General features: G+C 47.8%; 1 protein-coding gene across 2 annotated transcripts; it reads left to right on the top strand.

The window, feature by feature from the left end:
• The first annotated feature begins 1,421 nt into the window (after positions 1 to 1,421).
• Positions 1,422 to 21,322, top strand: SALL4 (spalt like transcription factor 4). 2 transcript variants are annotated; one of them, XM_025470427.3, is made up of 4 exons: positions 1,422 to 1,770; positions 11,966 to 12,979; positions 15,273 to 15,553; positions 19,003 to 21,322. In XM_025470427.3, the coding sequence occupies exons 1-4, from the start codon at positions 1,641 to 1,643 to the stop codon at positions 19,420 to 19,422; spliced, it is 1,845 nt and encodes a 614-aa protein (XP_025326212.1). In that variant the 5' UTR covers positions 1,422 to 1,640; the 3' UTR covers positions 19,423 to 21,322. The 2 variants fall into 2 exon arrangements, with proteins under 2 accessions (XP_025326212.1, XP_025326211.1); XM_025470426.3 differs by having other exon boundaries at positions 11,966 to 14,299.
• Positions 21,323 to 21,464: the final 142 nt, after the last annotated feature.

Here is a 21,464-nt window from a genome sequence, read left to right as displayed (position 1 = left end):
TCAAGCTGATTTATTCTCCTCCTTGGGATGTCCAAATACCCAGGTGAATGTATTTATGAGCCCAGCATTCTATTTTGCTTGCATTTCTGATGAGCTTACAAGAAACTCTTACAAGCTGGGAACTTGATATATAACTAATGGAGCAAATGCAAGGCACAAATGTGGATGGTTTACAGTTCTCTTACAATGAAGTAAAAGCCAAATAAAGACGCAGGCCCGGAGGCGTCATGGAAACACCAATCACAGACTGAGAAGGCTGAAAATTTCATCATTTATTCGACATTTTTTGAGCATTTACCTTGCGCGAGGCAATTAATGGAATTAAATATAGGGATTTACTGTATCAATGCGTATACATGTAATATTATACATACACAATTTTAGAAAATGCCAGGTATCCCGGCGTCAGGATGATGCAATCACTCTGAACTATACCCCTTTTTCATAATGAAGTCTTTATTGCAAAAAATTCCAATAAAGATTAGTTTAGTGACACTCAGATACTCTAACAGTACTCATTGCTATTGCATGGGAGATGTAAGAGCATTGTCTCAGCAATAAAATATGATGTTATCAGACATTTATGGCTTTGTGGGGGAAAAAATGCAATTGCTTGCTGTTTTGATATTATCTCTGACTATACTGGCCTTTAATCTGCCTTTTCAGTATTTGGTTTCAGTCATTTTAGAGTGAAAATAAACCTCCAAACCAAAAACCAAGGTCGCCTTTTAACAACAAACCAACCTTTGTGAATATGAATCCTGGGGTTGGGGGGCGGGGGGAGAGGCTATTAGTTAGCATTTCAAGAAAATAAATCATGGTAAAAGGATAATCTGAAATTTTGGAAATTCCAAGCCACTTGCAGAGTTGCGATGGATTGGGAAGGTCGAATCAAATCAACCACCATGTTCACTCTTCTTCAGGCATCTAGAAATTCCATTTAAGCATCGCAATCAAAAATAAGATGGAAGGTGACACAGGTCACATCCCAGTTTTTTGTTTGCAGGTTTTTTGTGTTTTTTTGTTTGTTTGTTTGTTTGGTTGGTTGGTTTTGGGTTTTTGGTGGTTTTTTTTTTTTTTTTTAATTGGTAGATGTAAAAATCAAGCCAAACTGTTCCACTGAAAAGACCTTCCAACCCCGGCTTGCGCGGATATCAACCTTCCAAAAGTGATTTTTGGAGCAACGCCACCCCATACGCTCCTTCCAAAAGTTTTACGGACGCTCCTGGTTTTGAATAAGCACACGATTATTTTTATTCTTCTCTCCAAGGACTCAGATAGCTGGGGCGAGGATGGGTCCCCCCTCCGATTTCGTGCACGATCCAGCCAATCTGAGCCCGGATGCTAATTAGTTGCGCTCCCCCGACGAACACGCCTTTGTCGCCGGCAGGGCCGGACTACAAAGCCCAGAATGCCTCGCCCCTCCCTGATCAATGAGGGCTTATTTAAATGATCTCTGAGGTCTTGGACTCAGGCCAATCAGCTGTCAGGGCTCATGATAAATCGCAATGCATTATTGATAATAATAATTACTGGGACATGCGCGTTCCGGCCGAAGGGGGGTAAATTTCCCAACTCCAGGAATTTGTGGCGGAGTGGGCAAATAACCGCGGCTCTCCAGGCGGCCCGATGCTCGCACCATGTCGAGGCGCAAGCAGGCGAAACCCCAGCACATCAACTCGGAGGAGGACCAGGGCGAGCAGCCCCCGCAGCAGCCGGCCCCGGAGTTTGCAGATGCGGCCGCAGCGGCGCCGGCGGCGGGGGAGCCGGGTGAGCCGGGCTGGGGCGCGCGCCGGGGGCGGGCAGCTTCGCGGGCGCTCGCCGGACCCTGGGGGGCGCGGGCTTCGGGGGGCCGGCGCCTCGCAGCGCGCATTCTGGCAGGCACCGAGGTCGGGGGGCTCCGTGCTGGGGGCGCGAGGCACCCTCGCCCCCCGCCCCCTCGTTAATTCCACTTTTTTTTTTTTTTTTTTTTCCTCCTCCGCTTCCCTCTCTCGTGTAAGTTTCACCCCCAGGTCTCGTAAGCCTGACCCCCACCCTCTCTGCCCCTCAATTCCTGAAAGGTTCCCTCCTCGTCCCTCGCCCCTTAATTGGTTCCACTCCCCTCGCCGGTAGCCTCCTCCCCCCGCCCCCCCCCCACTTGTAACTTCGGTTCCCCTCCTCCCTCTCTGGCGCCGCTTTTAAAAAGAAAGACCCCGGGGGTTCCCCACCTTTCTCCCTGCCCCCCCCGGGGGGGGTGTTCTGGGAGGCTGGAGACGGGGCGCGCTCCTGGAAGGCCCCCCGGGGGAGGGCGATCTGTTGCACGCGCCCCTCCAGGGCCGGGTCGGGCCGGGCCGGGCCGGGAGGGCAGGGGGAGGGGGCGCGACCTCTCCCCACCTCCGGGAGCTGGGGTGCGGGCCACCCGCTCTCTGGAGGCCCCGAAGAGGGCTGGCGGGGGGAAGGCGCAGGATCGCTCATTAAAAAAAAAAAAAAAAAAAAAAAAAAAAATTAAGGTTTTAGCTTTTTTTTTTTTTTTTTTTCCCCGTCCTCGCTGGGCTTTGCCGCCTGCCGATCTTCGCCCTAACCTTTCGGGGCCTGACCTCCAGCCATCTTTGATTTCCGACTTCCTAAAAATAACCGCGGCGCGCGGGAGGGGCGCGGGGCTCGGGGCCGGGGGCGCGGGGGCGCGGGCGCGCGGCGGGGTGCCCCGGCCTGGAACCCTGCGGGGCTTTTCCGGGGCGCCCGGCTGCCCAGAAGCGCGCCCCGGGGGCGCGGGGGGGGCGCGGAGAGGTCGGGCCAGGGCTGGGCGGTCGCGGCCGGGGCGAGCTCCCGGGGCGGGGAGGCGCTCGGACCCCGGCCCCTTGCGGAGGAGGCGGCGGGAGCGGGGCGCGCGCCCACCCGGTCCCCCCCCCCCCGGGCCCGGCCCGCCAAATTGTCGCCTGATAAGTTTTTAGCTGCGCGTGGGGGGAGGGGGCGTTGTTAGCCTCCTCTGGGGCCTTGTGGGTCGTTTTCCCTCCTCCCCGCCTGCTTTCTAATTTCTCAGCCGCCCGTGGGAGTGTGCGCTGCAACCCCAGCCGCTGGAAGCCACCGCTCCGACGGGCGCTGCTTCGGGGCTACCTCCCCCTTCTTGGGGATGTAGTGGGTTTCCCGAATTTATAATGGGTTTAATGTAAATCCCTGTTTTTTTTCTTTTTTTCTTTTTCACACGCACCCCCCCCCCCCACGTTCTCCACCCCCCCACCCCCCTACCCCCAGCCCGCAAATAACATTTTTCCAGGGCAAATGAAAGAGATCAGCTCGACGAGGGGCGGCTGTGCGTTTTCGGGGCGTCTGATGGTCTGGGCGGCGCGCACCCGGGGTCCCAGGGGGATGGACTCTCTTTGTGCCGTGGGTGGGGGGGCGGTGGGGGGAGAGCGTGCAGAGGCTCGGTCGCCTGGCCCACCTGGAACAAAAGGGTTAACCCTCCGCCCGCCCGCTTCCTCCCAAGAGGAGGGGCGAGCTCCGGGCTCTGACCCCTCCCCTGGTTCTGCTCTGACCTCCCCATTCTCCAGCCCCCTTCACTTTTGGTGGGCGCACGCCAGGGGCGCTTTGGGTGGTGGTTGGCACCTTTGCGGGGAGCGTGTCACCGGGCGGCTTCTTCAATGAGCGCGGCTTGGAGTTGGCAGTTAACCCGAGCTAGGCTGGGGCTCTCCGGCCTGGCTGTGCGCTCCGCTCCCTCCACGATTTGGGGGCGGCCGTGGGGGGGTCGTTATCGATCGCTGGGGTCCGAGCCGACCGCCGAGTTGCGCGCGGGCGCCCCCTGGAGGCCCTGCCCGGAGCCACACGCTTTGCGGAGAGGCGGGTCCCCTCGCAGGTACCGGCTCACACCTGATGGGTGGGACGGGCTGCGGGGTGGGGATGCCGAGCGCAGGATGGGCGCCCCTGGCAACTTCAGCCACTGGCTTGCGCGAGCCCGGGCTGTACCTGCTGTTCTCTGGAATTCTTTTCAAGAATTCCTCGATCCTAGAATGTGTTTGCAGGATCTCCAGTTGCCCCCACGGGACAGAAGGTAGCTTCCCCGGGCAGTTTAATGACTGCCTTTTTCATCTGAGCAGCCTGTCTGTAGGTACCTATCTGTATGCTCAGTACGTATAGCTGTATAGAGAGACACACATAGATCCATATAGGCAGATCTGTATAAATAGATAGATACATAGACCTGTGCAATTTTAAAAAGTTAAAAGACTTGGGCCCGGACCTATTTTGCAAAACCAAATTTGAGATCCACTTGTAAAGAATGCAGTTCTTGAGGGAGGAAGGTGGAGTTTGGAGATCAATTAGCAGATCAAAAAATCTGCAGGTGGGCAGTGGACTCACGCTACATATGGGGGGAAATTAGCATTTTCTCAAAAGAGTTTCGAAGGCCCTTTGTGCTAAACTGGATTACAACCATCAACGATTAAGATCCCCAAGTTTCAAACAACTGCCTCGCCCCAGTTTCTAAACTGAAATGACCTCCCCTGGCTATAAGGATTTTGAGAAGAGGGCACTTGGAAGTCCCCGTTTTAATTGTGGGAGAGGGAGAAATCTCGTTGACAGTAGCTTGCGTGTTGCAGGCCGACTCTCTGTGTTTCGATCATAGTTTCTGATAGAGAAAGGGGCTCCAGCTTGCCCGGAGCCCCCTTTGTTCCGTTAAAAATGAATTACACACATCGGTACTTGGTCATTTCAGCCTCCACTAGCTTCCTCATGGGTGGGGGGTGGGGGCGTGGGGAGCCATCTTGGGAGCAGGAGATGGAGTTAGCACTTCCTCTTTTTAAATGAAGTTAGTGTTTTGGTAAGGTTTAGAGATGTGCATTCCAGTCTGATTGTATGACTTTCAGCTGTGTAACTTTGAGACCTGTCCAATTACTCTGAGCTTTTGGATTTTTCCTTTATACAAAAGGAGGTAGAGAGTCCTGTTCAGAGAATTTCAACTGCAGAAGACCCACTGTGTGCTGGCAGCGTGATCAGTAATTAGTTTTGTTCAAAATAACAATGTTTTCGGTTTTATTTGCGTCAAGAGAGTTCTGAACTGCCAACTGAGATGATTCTGCAGTTTTTAAACTGTAGCCTAAGTAAGTGCTGGACACCAGGCTGGGACCTCAAGTACATTATCTTTAACTCTCATTTGTACTCATTTTAGAGTAAACAGTAGCTCCGGGTTGAAAATGGCTTGCTCATGGTTGATTTTTAGCCATGCTTTGAATCCAAGGAGCTGTTTATCATGATCTGACTCTGGTTGGTTATGAGATGGGATTTTCCATCAGTTCCTTTGAAGGAGCCATGATGAGTGTTTAGCTGGTCGAATTTGACGATCTCTTCTCCCTTTTAACATCTGAGATGTGCTTTTGGGACCTTACATTTAAGAGGTCTTTAGGAAGAGGGTTGGAAATAAAACAGTGTTTGCATTTCATGCTCTGGGCCTTAGGGCCCTGGAAAAATCATGGGGAAGAGTTCAACAAGTTCCCTCTTTCATCAGCCCTTAACCTGTTGTACTTTTGGTTCATCAAAGAAAGCATCTAAACCATTTTAAAAGACTAAATCCAAACAAGTACTGCATCTCCAGTTACCACCATCCTTTATTATTTTTTTTTCCAAGTGAATTTCATGACTGTCAAGTCTTTGTTCTGGGAGTGACTCTGTAGAAGGGACTGACAAAAAAAAGTCCCTGCCTGCATGGAGTTTACAAGTTTGCTTAAAAGATGAGCCCCAGTTGAAGGAAAATGGGACCTATCTCTTAATGTAAATAGCAGAACTCAAGACACATTAACAGCTGTTACAACCTTCTTTGATTCTTTTACTGTTCTTCCTTTTCAGCAGAGTCCCTGAATTTTGATCCAAGACTGTTTGGAACAAGTTTTTAGCTCTTAATTAAGTAGAACTTAATTATAGCTCTGATTTGCCATGTATGAATTGAGTTAAAGCCTTGTTACTTAAGTGTTTCTGGATTGCTGAATTGAGATGTAAAATTAAACCGGTAAATGGGAGCTTTCTTTTAGCTGGTTCAAAGGAAATCTTTTACTTTTGTTTTTTGGTAAGCAATTATCCTGTGGGTGGGGGAGGGTTGAAGATATTGTATACTTTAGATAATCTACTCATTGTGATTCTTTTAATATAGAAATGGGGAGGGAGATAAGCTTGAGTCATAATGCTTTTCTCAAGATTATACAGGTTTTATTTTTTAAGCATTTTCGGGTCTCCAGAATTTGATTGGCTTCTAGTAGATGAGCTTTTCTTCTATACAATAGTAAGAGTATTTTCTATCCATTTGGCAGTGATTGAATCTAAGACCCCTGCTGGGTTTACTGCATTCTTCCAACTTATTGGATAACTAGATGCTGAGAGATAACATTCCTAAAATTCGGAGTGGGGGTGGGGTGGAAAGATGGGAGAACTAGTTGCCGGGTAATCTCTCTGAACTTTGCTTTTTCCTTTCGGGAAGGGTTAACTTAAGCGGAGCAGGCAATTGTTCATAACTCAGACCTCTTACTCTCGGGCAAATAAGGCTTCGGTATTTGCCAGCGGTGGTCTGGATGTAGAAGTACGTTTTACTGCACATGCATTCAGAGCTGCCGCTGTTTTAAGACTCAAGTGGGATGTTGCTGGCTTTGCATCCAGGCTACAGAAGAGGCCAGCCTGTGTATACAGTGAAGGCAAGCTGGTATTCAGGTTGTAAATCACTCTTGGAAACTGTTAGATCCTTCTAGTGCCGAGGGCTTAACCTTTTTTGTGCCATAGATTCCTTCTCAACAGAATGTATTTTTTTTTTAAGCAAAAAATACACAGAAAATACCAAGGAAGTAAACTGCATTGAAATGGTTATCAAAACCCAAAGCATTTACAATATAATAACATGCTTCTTTATGAAGACATTAAATAAGATTAGCACAGCTGGTCAGGTGACCCAGAATTCCCGGTAATGTAACAGCATTCACATCATATGAAAAGATCTGCTTTTTCTACAAATAACACCGTGGGGTGTTTCCTACATTTGTAATGGAAAGAAATGTTAAATTTTAGTTTGGATTAGTGAAAACAAAGATTTTTTTTTTCCTTCTCTAATTTCATGGACTACAGTTTAAAGAATGCTAGTTTAGAACCTGCTTTCAATGAAGGAATATTGTCCCCAAGGGGGTAAACATTTTTTGAGGGAGCAGGGACAGAAAACTTGGTAAGTGTGGATTGTAGCCTTCCGAAGGACCGCAGTGCATAACATATAAACACAGACATATTTGTGGTATTAAAATTTCAAGGAGGGGGCCGGTAGTTAGGAAAACAAAGCTTTAGAACCCTCCATAGAAGCATGAAATAAAGTTTGAGAAACTCTGTTCTAGAAGAAACCAAATGAGTCCACCAAGTTGTAGTGCTCCTCTAGATAGTACTTAAGAATACAATCCCTGATCTTTTTCTAGTTAGCAGCTTGTTACCTGGAGCCACTTAATTATTCCTGAGCCTCAGTTTCCACGATGACAAATTGGGATCGAGGACGCTGGCTTGATTTCGTGGTTGCAGAGATGAGTGGGTTAAGGATGCAATAGCATGTGCTGTGTTGTTTGTGGAGGGTGGTGGTGGTTTTCCTGACAGTGGAATGGGAATTCTTGTATGGACTTTATTGGAGATTTCCAGAAGTTAAAATGGTGGAGTCCAAGGGCTTTGACATGCTAATGAAAAAGAAACCATAGTACAAAAGTGGATACTTTGAAGTTTTCTCTTACATCTCAGTCTGTGGCCTTAACGCTCCCAAGAGCTAGAGCCCACCAGTAGTTTCTCTTACTTTAGACGGAAATTTTCCCCATACATATTTATATCTTTATCCACAAACACAGATGGGACCACAGATAGACAGCCCCTTCTCTTCTTCCTCTTGAAATAAATCCTGGGCAGTTGTCCTCCAGAGCAGCACATGTAACCTAGATCTGCTTGATTTTTGTAGTCTCCTTTTTTTTCTGTACCCTGATGTATTTAACCTGAACCTTATGGCTTGACCAGAGTTTGCTGTTTGTTAATATGAGAAATGCATCCCTGTATTTCATACAGTAAATTCCCAACAAGGGTCAAAGGAGAACTGCACTAACCTGGTGATGTAGCCACAGGGCTCAGAAGGAGCTGTATCTCTTTGTAGGCACCTACCAATAGTGTGTATTTCCCTCCCAAGAGGAACTTGTTCAGAAGTTCTACTTTTTGAAGTTCTGGATACATAGTTGCCAGAATTGCTTTTCCAGAAAGAGTGCCCCATAACACCTACTCTAACACCTCATTTCAAGTACTGGGAAAGTGTAGGGATAGATCTTATATTCTGGGAATTGACAAATATTTTTAAGTTGATTCTTGAACTGTAACTGGGAACAGTATTAGGACTGCAAGGAAAGAGGTGTACTTACCTATTGAACTTCACCTGGAAAAGTAGCAGGGGTGCGTTGTGTCCTAACTTTTAAAGTCCCTTCTGAGAGTCCCAGAAAGATAGTAGTGTGTGTCCTAGCCCTCTTTTCCCTTCCTTGCCAACTATTTTTTTTTTTTTTTTAAGATTTAGTTTATTAAAAAAAAAAAAAAAAAAAAAAAAAAGATTTAGTTTATTTATTTGTAAGAGACACAGAGAAGTAGAGACACAGGCAGAGGGAGAAGCAGGCTCCCTGTGGGAGCCCAATGCGGGACTCATCCCAGGGCCCCAGGATCATGACCAAAGGCTCAAACCCTGAGCCACCCAGGTGCCCCACCTTCCTTGCCAACTCAACCCCTCAGGCTTTTCTGTGGTCCTTGGTGTGTCTTTGAGAGGAAAGATAGTTGCAGTGTTAACAGAAGAAACATTATGTATGGTAGGAAGGAGGGAGGATCTGGGTGTCCCAAGCCTGGGTTTTAATATTGACCCTGCAGGGGTTTTTTGTTTAAGACTTTATTTACTTATTCATGACAGGGAGAGACCTAGGCCTAGGGGAGAAGCAGGCTTCCTGTGGGGAGCCTGATGTGGGACTGGATCCCAGGACCCCAAGATCACTCCCTGAGCCAAAGGCAGACACTCAACCACTGAGCCACCCAAGTGCCCCCTTGCCCTGCAGTTTATCAGTTGTATTACCTTGGGCAAAATGAAGTCCTCTGTGCCTCAGTTCCCCTCTTGGTAAAACAATAATAGCCCCTACCTCATAGAGTTATAACCTATGAATTGTTCAGAATTATACCTGGCACATAGTAAGAATTCAGAAATTATCTGTAACTATTTTTTAATTGTGCTACCTTGGGCAAGTCATGATACCTGAATTTGTTTTTCTCATCTGTAAATGGAGCTGATATCGAATCGGTTGGATGAATACAGTATGAGGTACCAAGAGGTCCCTAGTTGGAACTACAGACAGTAGTACCAGGGTCATCTTTTCACCATTGGGTCCCTATCTCCCCTGCTTTGGGCACAGTAGGAGGTGGGAAGTATTGGGAAATGAGTTAGGCATTCAGTGACCATTTTTATAAGCTTTGTTCTGTTTGCCCAGCTAACCATTTGAGCCATTAGAGATAGAAGATGTAGAGAAACTCTTTCCTGAGCACCTGCATATCTGCACTTTGCCCAGATCCCATCCAGGATGGTGTCAGGCACATTAGTAGGTACTTGACACATTTGTTGTTGTTTTTTAAGATTTATTTATTTATTTGAGAGCAAGCAAGTGAGCACACAGAGGGAGAGGGAGAAGCAGACTCCCCACTGAGCTGGGAGCCCAGTTTCGGGGCTCAATCCAGGACCCTCCGGGGTTCGTGACCTGAGCCGGAAGGCAGACACTTAACTGAGCCACTCAGGCCCCCTGACACAGTTAACTGAATCACTTGACTTAACCCAGGCATAGCTACCTTATGAGGCTTTCATGATTATGGATGTTTCAGGCAAATTTTGAAGGGTAAGGCTACCATATCAGACCTGTTGTTCACAGGTAAGTGCTGGAATAACCCTAACCTGCTTTCCCTACCCTGGCAGTCCAGACCTGTTTGTAGCTAGCTGTTGGCTCTTTCTCCCTGGCCCACCCCTAACCCAAACACACCTTACAAAACTTCATGTAGGCCACCTTAACATAAATGTTAAAGAACCACTTTTTGAAACTCTGAAATCTATAGATGTTCTCAAGAAAAATACACTTTCCTTTTCCAAGATCTGTTCTTTCCCCATACTCTGGACTCTTCTGTCAAAACCCCATAGTTTTAGGGAGTACAGTCCCCCAAGGAGTTGAGAGGCAAACTATATTAGTCTGCTTTTAAAAGTAATGATTTCAAAAAAAAAAAAAAAAAAAGTAATGATTTCTTAAAAGTGATGTGTATCTTTCTTGGCCTTTTCCCATGCATTCGTACGTTTCACACAGGTTTTATTTTAAACAAAAAATGGTCACATTTTACATATTCTGCAGCCTGTTTCTTTCACCTAACTCTCTCCATGTTGGGGCATACAGAAGTTATATGCCACTTTTGCTGTGTGAGTGAATCAAAATTGATAGTAGCTGCTAGAAAAATTTCTGTTAAAAAAAAACCCACAAAAAACAACCCTTCTTACATGGGTCTTTGTGTACTTGTGCAATTATCTGTGTGGTTTAGAGCATACGCCAAGCGTTGCTGACTCCGAGGCATACCTCTATGACTTCTTAGTGGGGGAGTGTACGTATAATCGGATAGCCAGGAAATGAGAGCAATAAAGTAGCTTAGAGGCTCTTCCCCCAGCTTTTTTTGCTTTCAGGACCCAGGCATCTGGATAAAGCCACAGCAAGATGGGCATTTTAATGTGCTTGTTAACATTAACCCTGAAGGGAATAGGACTTAATTACAAAAGAAATCCATGGACTAAACCTTTTTAGGGATGTAACTGCCCAGAATAGGAATATGTTTGATTTTTGATATTTCATTTCAGATAAATAACAGTAGTCGATGTTGCAAGTACAGGGATAAGAATGAAGCCCATCGTTCCCATCCCCTCTTTCCATTCTCGGGCTTCTCTCTTGACATAATGGTTTATTAAACCCTTTTAGTGTCCTGACTATTAAGGCATTTCTCTAGTTGTTGCGTGATCTGTAAGGTCATCAAAGTCTTTAGTCACTGCCTTCCTAGAACATGAAATCTTTCCTTTTGTCTGTGTCTCCTAGGATAATATTCCTAGGAGCATCCACTTGGCCTTCCTGTGTGCATGTGCCCCGTGTGCTGCTCTCCATGTTTTCAGTGAATTTGGCACTGCTATCATGATTGTTGGTGCCCTGAAAGTGGGAAGGTGCCCTCGTTGACACTGAGTGATTTACAGCAGTTTCGCTTTCAGTGGCCCCAAGATGGGGATGATCGGCCATATTTGAGCAGGTTTCCATTATTTATAGTCACTGCGTGAGACCCATTGGCCTTTGCAGGCTCACTCTGAGTGGGGTGCAGAGCTCCAAGGGGATTATTTAAATAATAATAAATTGTAGGATTTCCTAGGGTTTCTGTAACAAATTGCTACAAATCAAATGACTTAAAACAACAGATTGAGGCTAATGGTTCTGGAGGCCAGACGTGTGAAATTGAGGTGTCGGCGGGGATGGTTCCTTCTGGAAACTGAGGAAGAAACCGTTCCAAGCCTCCTTTCTATCTCCTGTTGGCTTCTGGCACTCCTGGCTTCCGGCCACCAGGTTCCTTCATAGGGCCTTACTTGTTCCATCTGTCCTTTCCCTGTCCCTTTAAGAACATCAGGCGTTGGGTTAGGGACCCTCCCAATTACATTTGCAAAGATACCGTTCCAAATAAGTTCACATGCACAGGTGCTGAGTATAAGGACTTGGGTGTCTTTTGCGGAGGACACAGTTCAACCCACAACACAAGTGGTTGGTTCAGTCAGTCCTTTCGGGTGCCTGGGTCCCTCTGACAGTCTTCTCCCTGTTAGGACACAGGTCGTGAAGTTGCGGTTCTTTCCTAGAAACCGCCCCCCTACCCCCCCGCCCCTTCTTGGGCACCATTCTTAGCTTTTCCTCTCTTGTCCCAGGTGCTCCAATGAACCACCCGGGGACCGGCAGTGAAGCCAACAGGGATGGAATGACTGCAAAGAGGACTCGTCGGGAGGAGACTCACATCTGTGAGAAATGCTGTGCAGAGTTCTTCAGCTTCTCGGAGTTCTTAGAACATAAGAAAAATTGCACTAAAACCCCACCGGTGCTCATCATGAACGACAGCGAGGGGCCGGTGCCTCCGGAGGAGTTCCCCGGGGCCGCGCTCGGCCACCCGCCGCACAGCCCAGGCGGTAAGGAGGGTCACAGGGAGGATGGCGGCGGCTCGGGGGAGCTGAAGGAGAAGCTGGGTGCCGAGTCTGTCGTGTACCTGAAGGCCGAGACCGCCCTGCCCACCGCGTCCCAGGACATAAGCTATCTACCCAAAGGCAAAGTGGCCAACACTAACGTCACTCTGCAAGCACTGCGGGGCACCAAGGTGGCGGTGAACCAGCGCAGCGCCGAGGCGCCGCCAGCCCCCGTGCCCGGCGCCAGCAGCATCCCGTGGGTCCTGGAGCAGATCCTGTGCCTGCAGCAGCAGCAGCTGCAGCAGATCCAGCTCACCGAGCAGATCCGCGTGCAGGTGAACATGTGGGCCTCGCACGCCCTCCACTCGGGCGTGGCGGGAGCGGACACCCTCAAGACCCTGGGCAGCCACATGTCCCAGCAGGTTTCCGCGGCCGTGGCCTTGCTCAGCCAGAAAGCCGGCAGCCAGGGCCTGTCTCTGGACGCCTTGAAACCAGCCAAGCTACCTCACGCAAACATCCCTTCCACCGCCAGCTCCCAGGGGCTGGCGTCCTTCGCCCTGAAGCCCGACGGGACGAGGGTGCTGCCGAACGTCATGTCGCGCCTTCCCGGTGCTTTGCTACCTCAGGCCCCAGGCTCTGTGCTCTTCCAGAGCCCTTTCTCCACCGTGGCGTTAGACCCGTCCAAGAAAGGGAAGGGGAAGCCACCGAACGTGTCCCCGGTGGAGGCCAAACCCAAAGACGAGGCCATCCTCTGCAAGCACAAGTGTAAGTACTGTAGCAAGGTTTTTGGGACCGATAGCTCCCTGCAGATCCACCTCCGCTCCCATACCGGAGAGAGACCCTTCGTGTGCTCTGTCTGTGGCCACCGGTTCACCACCAAGGGCAACCTCAAGGTGCACTTTCATCGACATCCCCAGGTGAAGGCCAACCCCCAGCTCTTTGCCGAGTTCCACGACAAAATGACGGCAGGCAATGGCATTCCCTATGCACTCTCTGTACCCGTCCCCGTAGATGAATCGAGTCTCTCTTTAGACAGCAAACCTGTCCTTGTAACAGGGACCCCCGGTCTAGGGCTACCTCAGAATCTCTCTTCAGGGACTAACCCCAAGGACCTCCTGGGCGGCCCTCTGCCCAACGACCTGCAGCCCGGGACTTCCCCAGAAAGTGAGGACGGATCCCTACTGTCTGGGGGGGGGCCAAACCACACTTCCCCGAGGGTTGGTGGCTTCCAAGGGAGTGGGACCCCCGAGCCGGGGTCAGAGACCCTGAAATTACAGCAGCTGGTGGAGAACATCGACAAGGCCACCACCGACCCCAACGAATGTCTCATTTGCCACCGGGTCTTGAGCTGCCAAAGCTCCCTCAAGATGCATTACCGCACCCACACCGGGGAGAGGCCGTTCCAGTGTAAGATCTGTGGCCGGGCCTTCTCCACCAAGGGCAACCTGAAGACTCACCTCGGGGTTCACCGGACCAACACGTCCATAAAGACGCAGCACTCGTGCCCCATCTGCCAGAAGAAGTTTACGAACGCGGTCCTGCTGCAGCAGCACATCCGGATGCACATGGGCGGCCAGATTCCCAACACGCCTCTGCCCGAGAACCCCTGTGACTTTGCGGGTCCCGAGGCCGCGATGGTCAGCGAAAATGGCAGCGCAGGTGCCACCTGTCACGATGACGTCATCGAGAGCATCGACGTGGACGAGCTGGGTCCCCAGGACGCTTCGGGCAGCTCCCTGAAGGTCCCCGTGCCGCTTCCCAGCGTCCACTCGGCATCCCCCACTCTTGGGTTCGCCGTGACGGCCGCCCTAGATGCCCCGGGGAAGGTGGGTCCTGCTCCTCTTGTCCTGCAGCGGCAGAGCAGCAGAGAAAACGGCTCGGTGGAGAGCGACGGCTTGACCAACGACTCGTCGTCCTCGGTGATGGGGGACCAGGAGTACCAGAGCCGAAGTCCAGATGTGCTGGAGACCGCGTCCTTCCAGGCCCTGTCCCCGGCCAATAGCCAGGCAGAGAGCATCAAGTCCAGGTCTCCTGATGCTGGTGGCAAAGCAGACAGCTCCGAGAACAGCCGCACTGAGATGGAAGGTGATAGAGCTTTGGATTTAACTTAGGTCCATTTTGGGCACAAGGTCATCCAAGAGGCACCTGGGTTGAACTTGGCAAATGGACAGTATGATGTATGCAAAGCAGCTCCTTTGTAGGACAGTTAGCCTCTCTGTACTTCTGGGTAGAGGGGAATTAGAACTACTTCTGTCCTAGCACTAATGATGTCCTTTTATTTATGGTGGTTAATGCAAATTGGGTATGGACAGCACACTTGTTGGTTCTTAACTTTCGTGTTTGAGCCCCAGGGAGACATTGGGTAATCTGAAGGAAATGATCCAGTAAGGAGAATGTTTGAGAAAGTGGGCACTGCTGTTTGGCCAACTGAGATAAGCCATAGTTTCTTGAGTCTGAGGTCCCACTCCCTAACCTAAGGTTCATAGACTAATAACTTTTGGCGGGGGAACGGGGGGGGGGGCAGTATGAGGAGGAGAATCTAATCCATTTTAAATGCACATATAAATTGTGGGATACCAGTTGATAGCATTAATGGTGAAATGGAAGAACTGCTACATCGTAGAATGAAATAAGGCTGGTGTCCCGACATACTTGAAAGATAACTTTTTATAAATAGTTTTTATGTATTTTAAGTAAACTCTACACCCAACATGGGGCTCAAACCCACAACCCTGAGATAAAGAGTCACATGGTCCACCAACTGAGCCAGCCAGGCATCCCTTAAAGATAACTGTTAATGCAGGAACTTGAATTTCAGTAGTTGTGGTGTTGCCTATACCTCTACACCAAAGTGGTGACTTTTTCAAAGTATTTGAGTCGTTACTCAATGGGCAGGTCAATGGGCTCAAGAGGAAAGCTGCCTCCAAAGTACACATTTCCCCAAACCTCCTCCTAGGCTCTCGGTAGGCGGTTGTCCTCAGTCAGAGCGCTTTTTTGGTTTGAGAAGGATGGAGTATGGGATGATAAAGGTTTGGGGTTTCTTTTCTCTGGATACCAGGTCGTAGCAGTCTGCCATCAACATTTATCCGAACCCAGCCAACCTATGTGAAAGTCGAAGTCCCTGGTGCATTTGTTGGACCTGCTACCATGTCCCCAGGCATGACACCTTTGCTAACGGCCCAGCCACGCCGACAGGCCAAACAACACGGCTGCACACGGTGTGGGAAGAATTTCTCCTCGGCGAGCGCTCTTCAAATTCACGAGCGGACTCACACTGGGGAGAAGCCTTTCGTGTGTAACATATGTGGGCGAGCTTTTACCACCAAAGGCAACTTGAAGGTGAGTCTCTTCAGGCTCTCAGTGGGGATGGGGCTGGGTGTCCTTACTGGTGTGAATCCATCTATGATGAATTTTCCATGGAGACCAACGGGATGCTGTATAGTCACATCCCACAGCTGGCTCTCGAAATATGCATGTTTTCTCCTATCACTGTGTCTCTGAATTGAGATACTTCTTACTGACAGTGTCTGATGAAATTGATAATATAATGAAATTGATCATTTTTCCCCTAATCTTAGCAGCACCTGAAATAGTGACACATTTTGCAAATACTGCTCTGTAGGAACGGGGCACATGGTCTATTGGATGCTCCTGTATCTTAGTATAAAGTAGTTACACGAAGGGTAGTTTTCCCTCCAATATTGGGGCCGACCGTAACCTCTCAACAATAATTCTGTAGATAGGTAAAATCCAGTCTGGAAACAGATGATAAATGTCACAAAGGGGTGACAGTATTGACAACTCACTGTTGGATTTGTGTTTGCCTCCGCACTTGGTGACCACCCTGTATGTTGGTACCTGTTTTCTTAGCCTGCGAGAACTAAATACCATGAGTTAGACATGTATAGGATAGCCGTACTCGAGGAGTTAAAGAAAAGAGCCTCCAGGTTATCAGCTGTGCTTTTAAAAACCAGCCGCTAGGTCCTTCCAGAGAATGGCCTCTATCTAGTGTTAGATTCCACCTAAGATTTTACCAGGGAGATGGGGAGGAGACTTGCCCATATCAGGAATGACAGTGGCCTGTATAAGAACAAAGCATTGGGGACCTCGGGTTTTCCTTCTAGTCCTGCCTGTGGTTTACATGAGATGTTTTCTATATCTCTTTTCCACTTTTTTTTAAAGTTTTATTTCTTTTATTTATTCATGAGAGAGAGAGGCAGAGACACAGGCAGTGGAGAAGCAGGCTCCATGCCGGGAGCCCGATACGGGACTCGATACCCGGGACTCCAGGATCGCGCCCTGGGCCAAAGGCAGGCGCCAAACCTCTGAGCCACCCAGGGATCCCCTCTTCTCCACTTCTCTGCAGGAGTAGAATAGTTGAGTTGAATTCTTGTGGCTCAAAATAAAGGTTAAAACTTCTTGAAGTTGACCTATAAGACTGTCTATCATTTAAAAAGTTAAACACACTTCAAAAACAAGCTATATTCTTTTTTTTTTTTTAACTTTTTAGTTGGCGAACATGTCAGGGAAGGAGCATGGAGTAACTTAATCTCTGGTACCAACTAAATGAGTTCCTGGTCCCTGGGATCAATCCAGGGAAGGTATGGAGCTCTTTTTTTTAAATTTTTTATTTTTTTTAATTTTTAATTTATTTATTTATGATAGTCACAGAGAGAGAGGCAGAGACACAGGCAGAGGGAGAAGCAGGCTCCATGCACCGGGAGCCCGATGTGGGATTCGATCCCGGGTCTCCAGGATCGCGCCCTGGGCCAAAGGCAGGCGCCAAACCGCTGCGCCACCCAGGGATCCCGAGCTCTTTTTTTTAAAAAGATTTTATTTTATTCATGAGAGACTTTTTTTTTTTTTTAAGTTTTATTTCTTTATTTATTCATGAGAGAGAGAAGGCAGGGACACAGGCAGAGGGAGAAGCAGGCTCCCTATAGGGAGTCTTATGCGGGACCCGATTCCAGAACCCCGGGATCACACCCTGAGCCAAAGGCAGATGCTCAACCGCTGAGCCACCCAGGCGTCCCTGGAGCTCCTTTTGCTGCACACATGGCTTTGGGCAGATGGCTCCTCATGGTTCGGTTTCCCAATCACGGGATAATGGTAGCAACAACTTCAGAGTTGTCCAGGAGATTAAATGAATTGTATTAGTAAAGCACTTCAAGTTAAGCCTGTAACATCTTAACCACTTATAGCAATTAAGAGCAAGTTATGTCTGAGCCCACTGGCAAGACAGCGGCCAACTTCTCAAGATGTCATCCTGTGGATTGAAATTAGGTTACTTGAGCAACGTTAACACCCACCACATTTTCCAGCTCGCTTTAAAACTTGAAAGGGATTTAGAAACTCAAAAGCTAGACTAGGAAAATAATTCTAGAAGGGAGGCCAAGGGAGCACCTGGGTGGCTCAGTGAGTTGGGCATCTGTCTTCAGCTCAAGTCATGATCTTGAGGTCCTGGAATCAAGCCCCAAGTCAGGCTCCCAGCTCAATGAGGAGTCTACTTCTCCCCCCACCCCTCCCCCTGCTTGTGTTCTTTTAGATAAATAAAATCTTAAAAAAGAAAAGGCCAAGTAGAAGGAGCAATAGGTAGTAGGACTTATCATCAGAAGAGCTCTTGACTTGTCTACCACCCTAGAATAACTTAGCATTCATTCCCCATGACCTCTGTGGTGGTGATTACGATCATTGACCTACTGTGTATTTGGTAGGTCAGCTTCATCAGGGCAGTGTTTTGTTCAAAGGTTCCTTTTTTTTTTTTTTAAAGGATTTTATTTCAGAGAGAGAGCACAAGGGGGGGGGGTGGGGTGGCAGAGGGAGAAGGAGAACCAGGATCCCCACTGAGCAAGGAAGCCCAATGTGGGGCTCCATCCCAGGACCCTGGGATCATGACTTGAGTTGAAGGCAGGTGCTTAACTGACTGAGCCACCCGGGTACTCCCAAAGGGTATTTCATTAACTCAAGTTTTTATTCAGGTAATTGTAGACTCCCATGCAGTGAGAATTATTAGATCCTCCCATACTTTGCCCAGTATCCCCCACTGGTAGGATTTTGCAAAACTGAAATGTAAATAATAACCAGGGTATTGACATGGGTGCAACCTACTGATCTTATAGGTTTTCCCATTGTATTTGTTTTTTTTTTTAAAGCTTGTTCTTTTTCTATTTTCCAGTTTTTTAAAAAAGATTTTATTTATTCATGAGACACACACACTCACACACACACACACACACACACACACACACACACACAGAGAGAGAGAGAGGCAGAGGGAGAAACAGGTTCCATGCTGGGAGCCTGATGTGGGACTTGATCCCGATCCCGGGACTCCAGGATCACGCCCTGGGCCAAAGGCAGGCGCTAAACTGCTGAGCCACCCAGGGATCCCCCCTTCCTGTTGTATTTGTACTCAGTGTGTGTTTATGTGTTAAGTTCTTTACAATGTTATTACCTGCGTAGGTTTATTATTCACAAATTTTAACCCCAGTGCTTGAGAATGGCTGGTGCATAGTAAGTGTTCCTGTAATTTTGCTTACGTGAACAGTGGGATGGGGACAGAATTGGAGCAAATGTCTCTGCCTTGGTTGTCTTAACTTGCCTCTAGGCAGGAATGTGGGCCCATTGTTGCCAAATCATCTGATTTTCCGCCCCCCCTCCCCCCACAAGAGAACAGGTATCTGGATTTTTTTAATGTTCAAACTCCTATGCAGACAGACTGGCTTGCCCACGTGCACACTATCACATCTCTGTTTTGGTGGAAACCTTTCTGTTCCTATCCCCCATAGGTCCACTATATGACGCATGGGGCGAACAATAGCTCGGCACGCCGTGGGAGGAAGCTGGCCATCGAGAACACCATGGCTCTGTTAGGAACTGATGGGAAGAGAGTCCCTGAGATGTTTCCAAAGGAAATCTTGGCCCCTTCGGTGAACATGGACCCTGTCGTGTGGAACCAGTACACCACCATGCTCAATGGAGGTCTGGCCATGAAGACCAATGAGATCTCTGTGATCCAGAGTGGGGGGATTCCTACCCTCCCAGTCTCCCTGGGGGCCAGCTCCATCGTGAACAACACCACTATCTCCAAGATGGATGGCTCCCAGTCTGCCATCAGTGCTGAAGTGGAAAAACCAGGTGCTGCCGACAGTGTCCCCAAACACCAATTCCCTCACTTCCTTGAAGAAAATAAGATTGCAGTCAGCTAAGCTCTTTGTCGAGGGAGAAATGCAGGCAGAATGACCTCTAAAACTCTACTTTTTTTTTTTCCTTGTTAAAAGAACCCATCTCCTCCTGTTTTTCTTACTGATGTGCAAATGATGTTTACAGTTGTGATCACAACCTCAGGCAAGTCCTACAATCAGATGTTGTTATGCTGCTTTGCAAAAAAAAAAAAAAAAAAAAAATTGAAAAAATCGAAAAAAATCAAAAAAGAGAAAAGAAATTGAAAAAAGAAAAAAATTGAAAAAGAAAAAAACAAAAAATACTAAAACATATACAGACTAGAATTTTTTTTTCTTTAATTTTGGAAAGAAGCGGGTCCTGCAAAGTAGCGTTGTTACTTGCGACAAACTGTATACATAAAACCTTTGTACAACCAAGAGTAACTATTTCCAAAGACTATCCTATTTCAAGTTGGAACTTACTGAACTACAATGGACAAGACAACTGTTAGCCTAATTGGGGGAGGGGGTACTGTATACTTCCCTGGTGACTGTATGCGGGTACATGGACAAGATCTGGCATCTGTTTAGGGACCTGTTTCATATGACACCCCCCCCCCATCCCTGTACCCATCCTTCCTTTTTTTTTTTTTTTTTCGTTCCTGAATGTACTTTTTTTTTTTTTCTTTAAGGTTGTAGAATTACAAAATTCCTTCAACCTTGGGACCTTAGGTAGGATACCCTCAAATGGACTGGTTTAGTCCTTAGGGAGTCAATGTGTGTTGCTGCTTATTTAAATAGAGTTCATTCGGAGCCCCAAGAGTGCCAATGTACTCCCTACGCTTTCCAGATGCCTCCTTCCTGAGCCACCAGGAGGGCTAGGCACCTAAGCAGGGACCCTCAGGTGACTTAATTTGGTTCGCCAGTGCCTACTCGATCAAAGACCCGGGTTTTCCTTCTTGAAGAAAATCACGGAAAGGGCATATTTCTTACAGGTTCACATACTACTTTGTACAAAAAAATGTCCTTGGTGCAGCTTATGCCAAGTTAGTATGAAGATTGTTCTTGAGTATTGCATGAAGGCTACGATGTTCAAACGGGCAAGTCATGGGTGTGAAAGCTTTAATTTATCTACCTCATTTATTTTTTATTTTTGTAGCCATAGTGTCTATTTTCCTATTTTATGACCGCTGAAGTGTTCTGACGCCCTGTCTTAAACCTGAGTTGATGTGTGGTGGGAGCAGCTGGACGTTGACGATACTTTCATGATTCTTTTTTTTTTTTTTTAACTCTCACCCCCCCCCCCCCTTTTTTGTATATGTAATGATGAAACATGCTCTGATGGTTGAACAAGGAAGGAGAAAGAAAGACCTTAATTTCCAAGTGGAGAATCTCCTTCTTTGTGGAAAAGTAGATCAAGACTGTTAACAAAAGTTGGTCTGTGTTATTGCACCTGACTTTAGGATCCAAAAATTTTTTTGCCACGTTGTGCCTTTCCTTCTGGAATTGTAAGTTGAGAACACAATGCTAGTACCTGTTTACACTGTGAAGTGGATATTGTTACAGAGAACACACCAGAGCCTTTCTCCCTGTTAAGCAAATCATGCCCGAGTGAATGTATGATCTGTGGAGAAACCCCTGTAGTTTTTACCTGCTGATGCTGTCTGTCTTGTTGGAGAATAAATTTTGGATGTTTTTTTTTTCTTTCCCCCACGAGGTGCGTATGTAAGTTTTTCTGGTTCGTTTCTGCTCTAAACCTGATAATTTTTTTTTAAAGATTTTATTTAAGAGAACCTGAGAACACAAGCAGGGTTGGAGGTGCAGAGGGAGAGGGAGAAGCAGTTCTTCAGCTGAGCAGAGTTCAATGCGGGGCTCCATCCCAGGGCCCTGGGATCATGACCTGAGCTGAAGGCAGACGCTTAACTGACTGAGCCCCCCGGGCATCCCTAAACCTAAGAATTTTTATTTTAACTATTATTTGCCCTCCTAACCCTTCAGGTCCTAGAATCTAAGATACACAAGTGGTTACATCTATGCTGGACCCATTTCTCAAGCACACACAAATAACGACTTGCTGGTTGGTATAT

Source organism: Canis lupus, chromosome 24 (assembly GCF_003254725.2).
Source record: "Canis lupus dingo isolate Sandy chromosome 24, ASM325472v2, whole genome shotgun sequence".
NCBI classification, from domain to species: Eukaryota; Metazoa; Chordata; class Mammalia; order Carnivora; family Canidae; genus Canis; species Canis lupus.
This window is presented reverse-complemented; position numbering and strand designations above follow the sequence as displayed.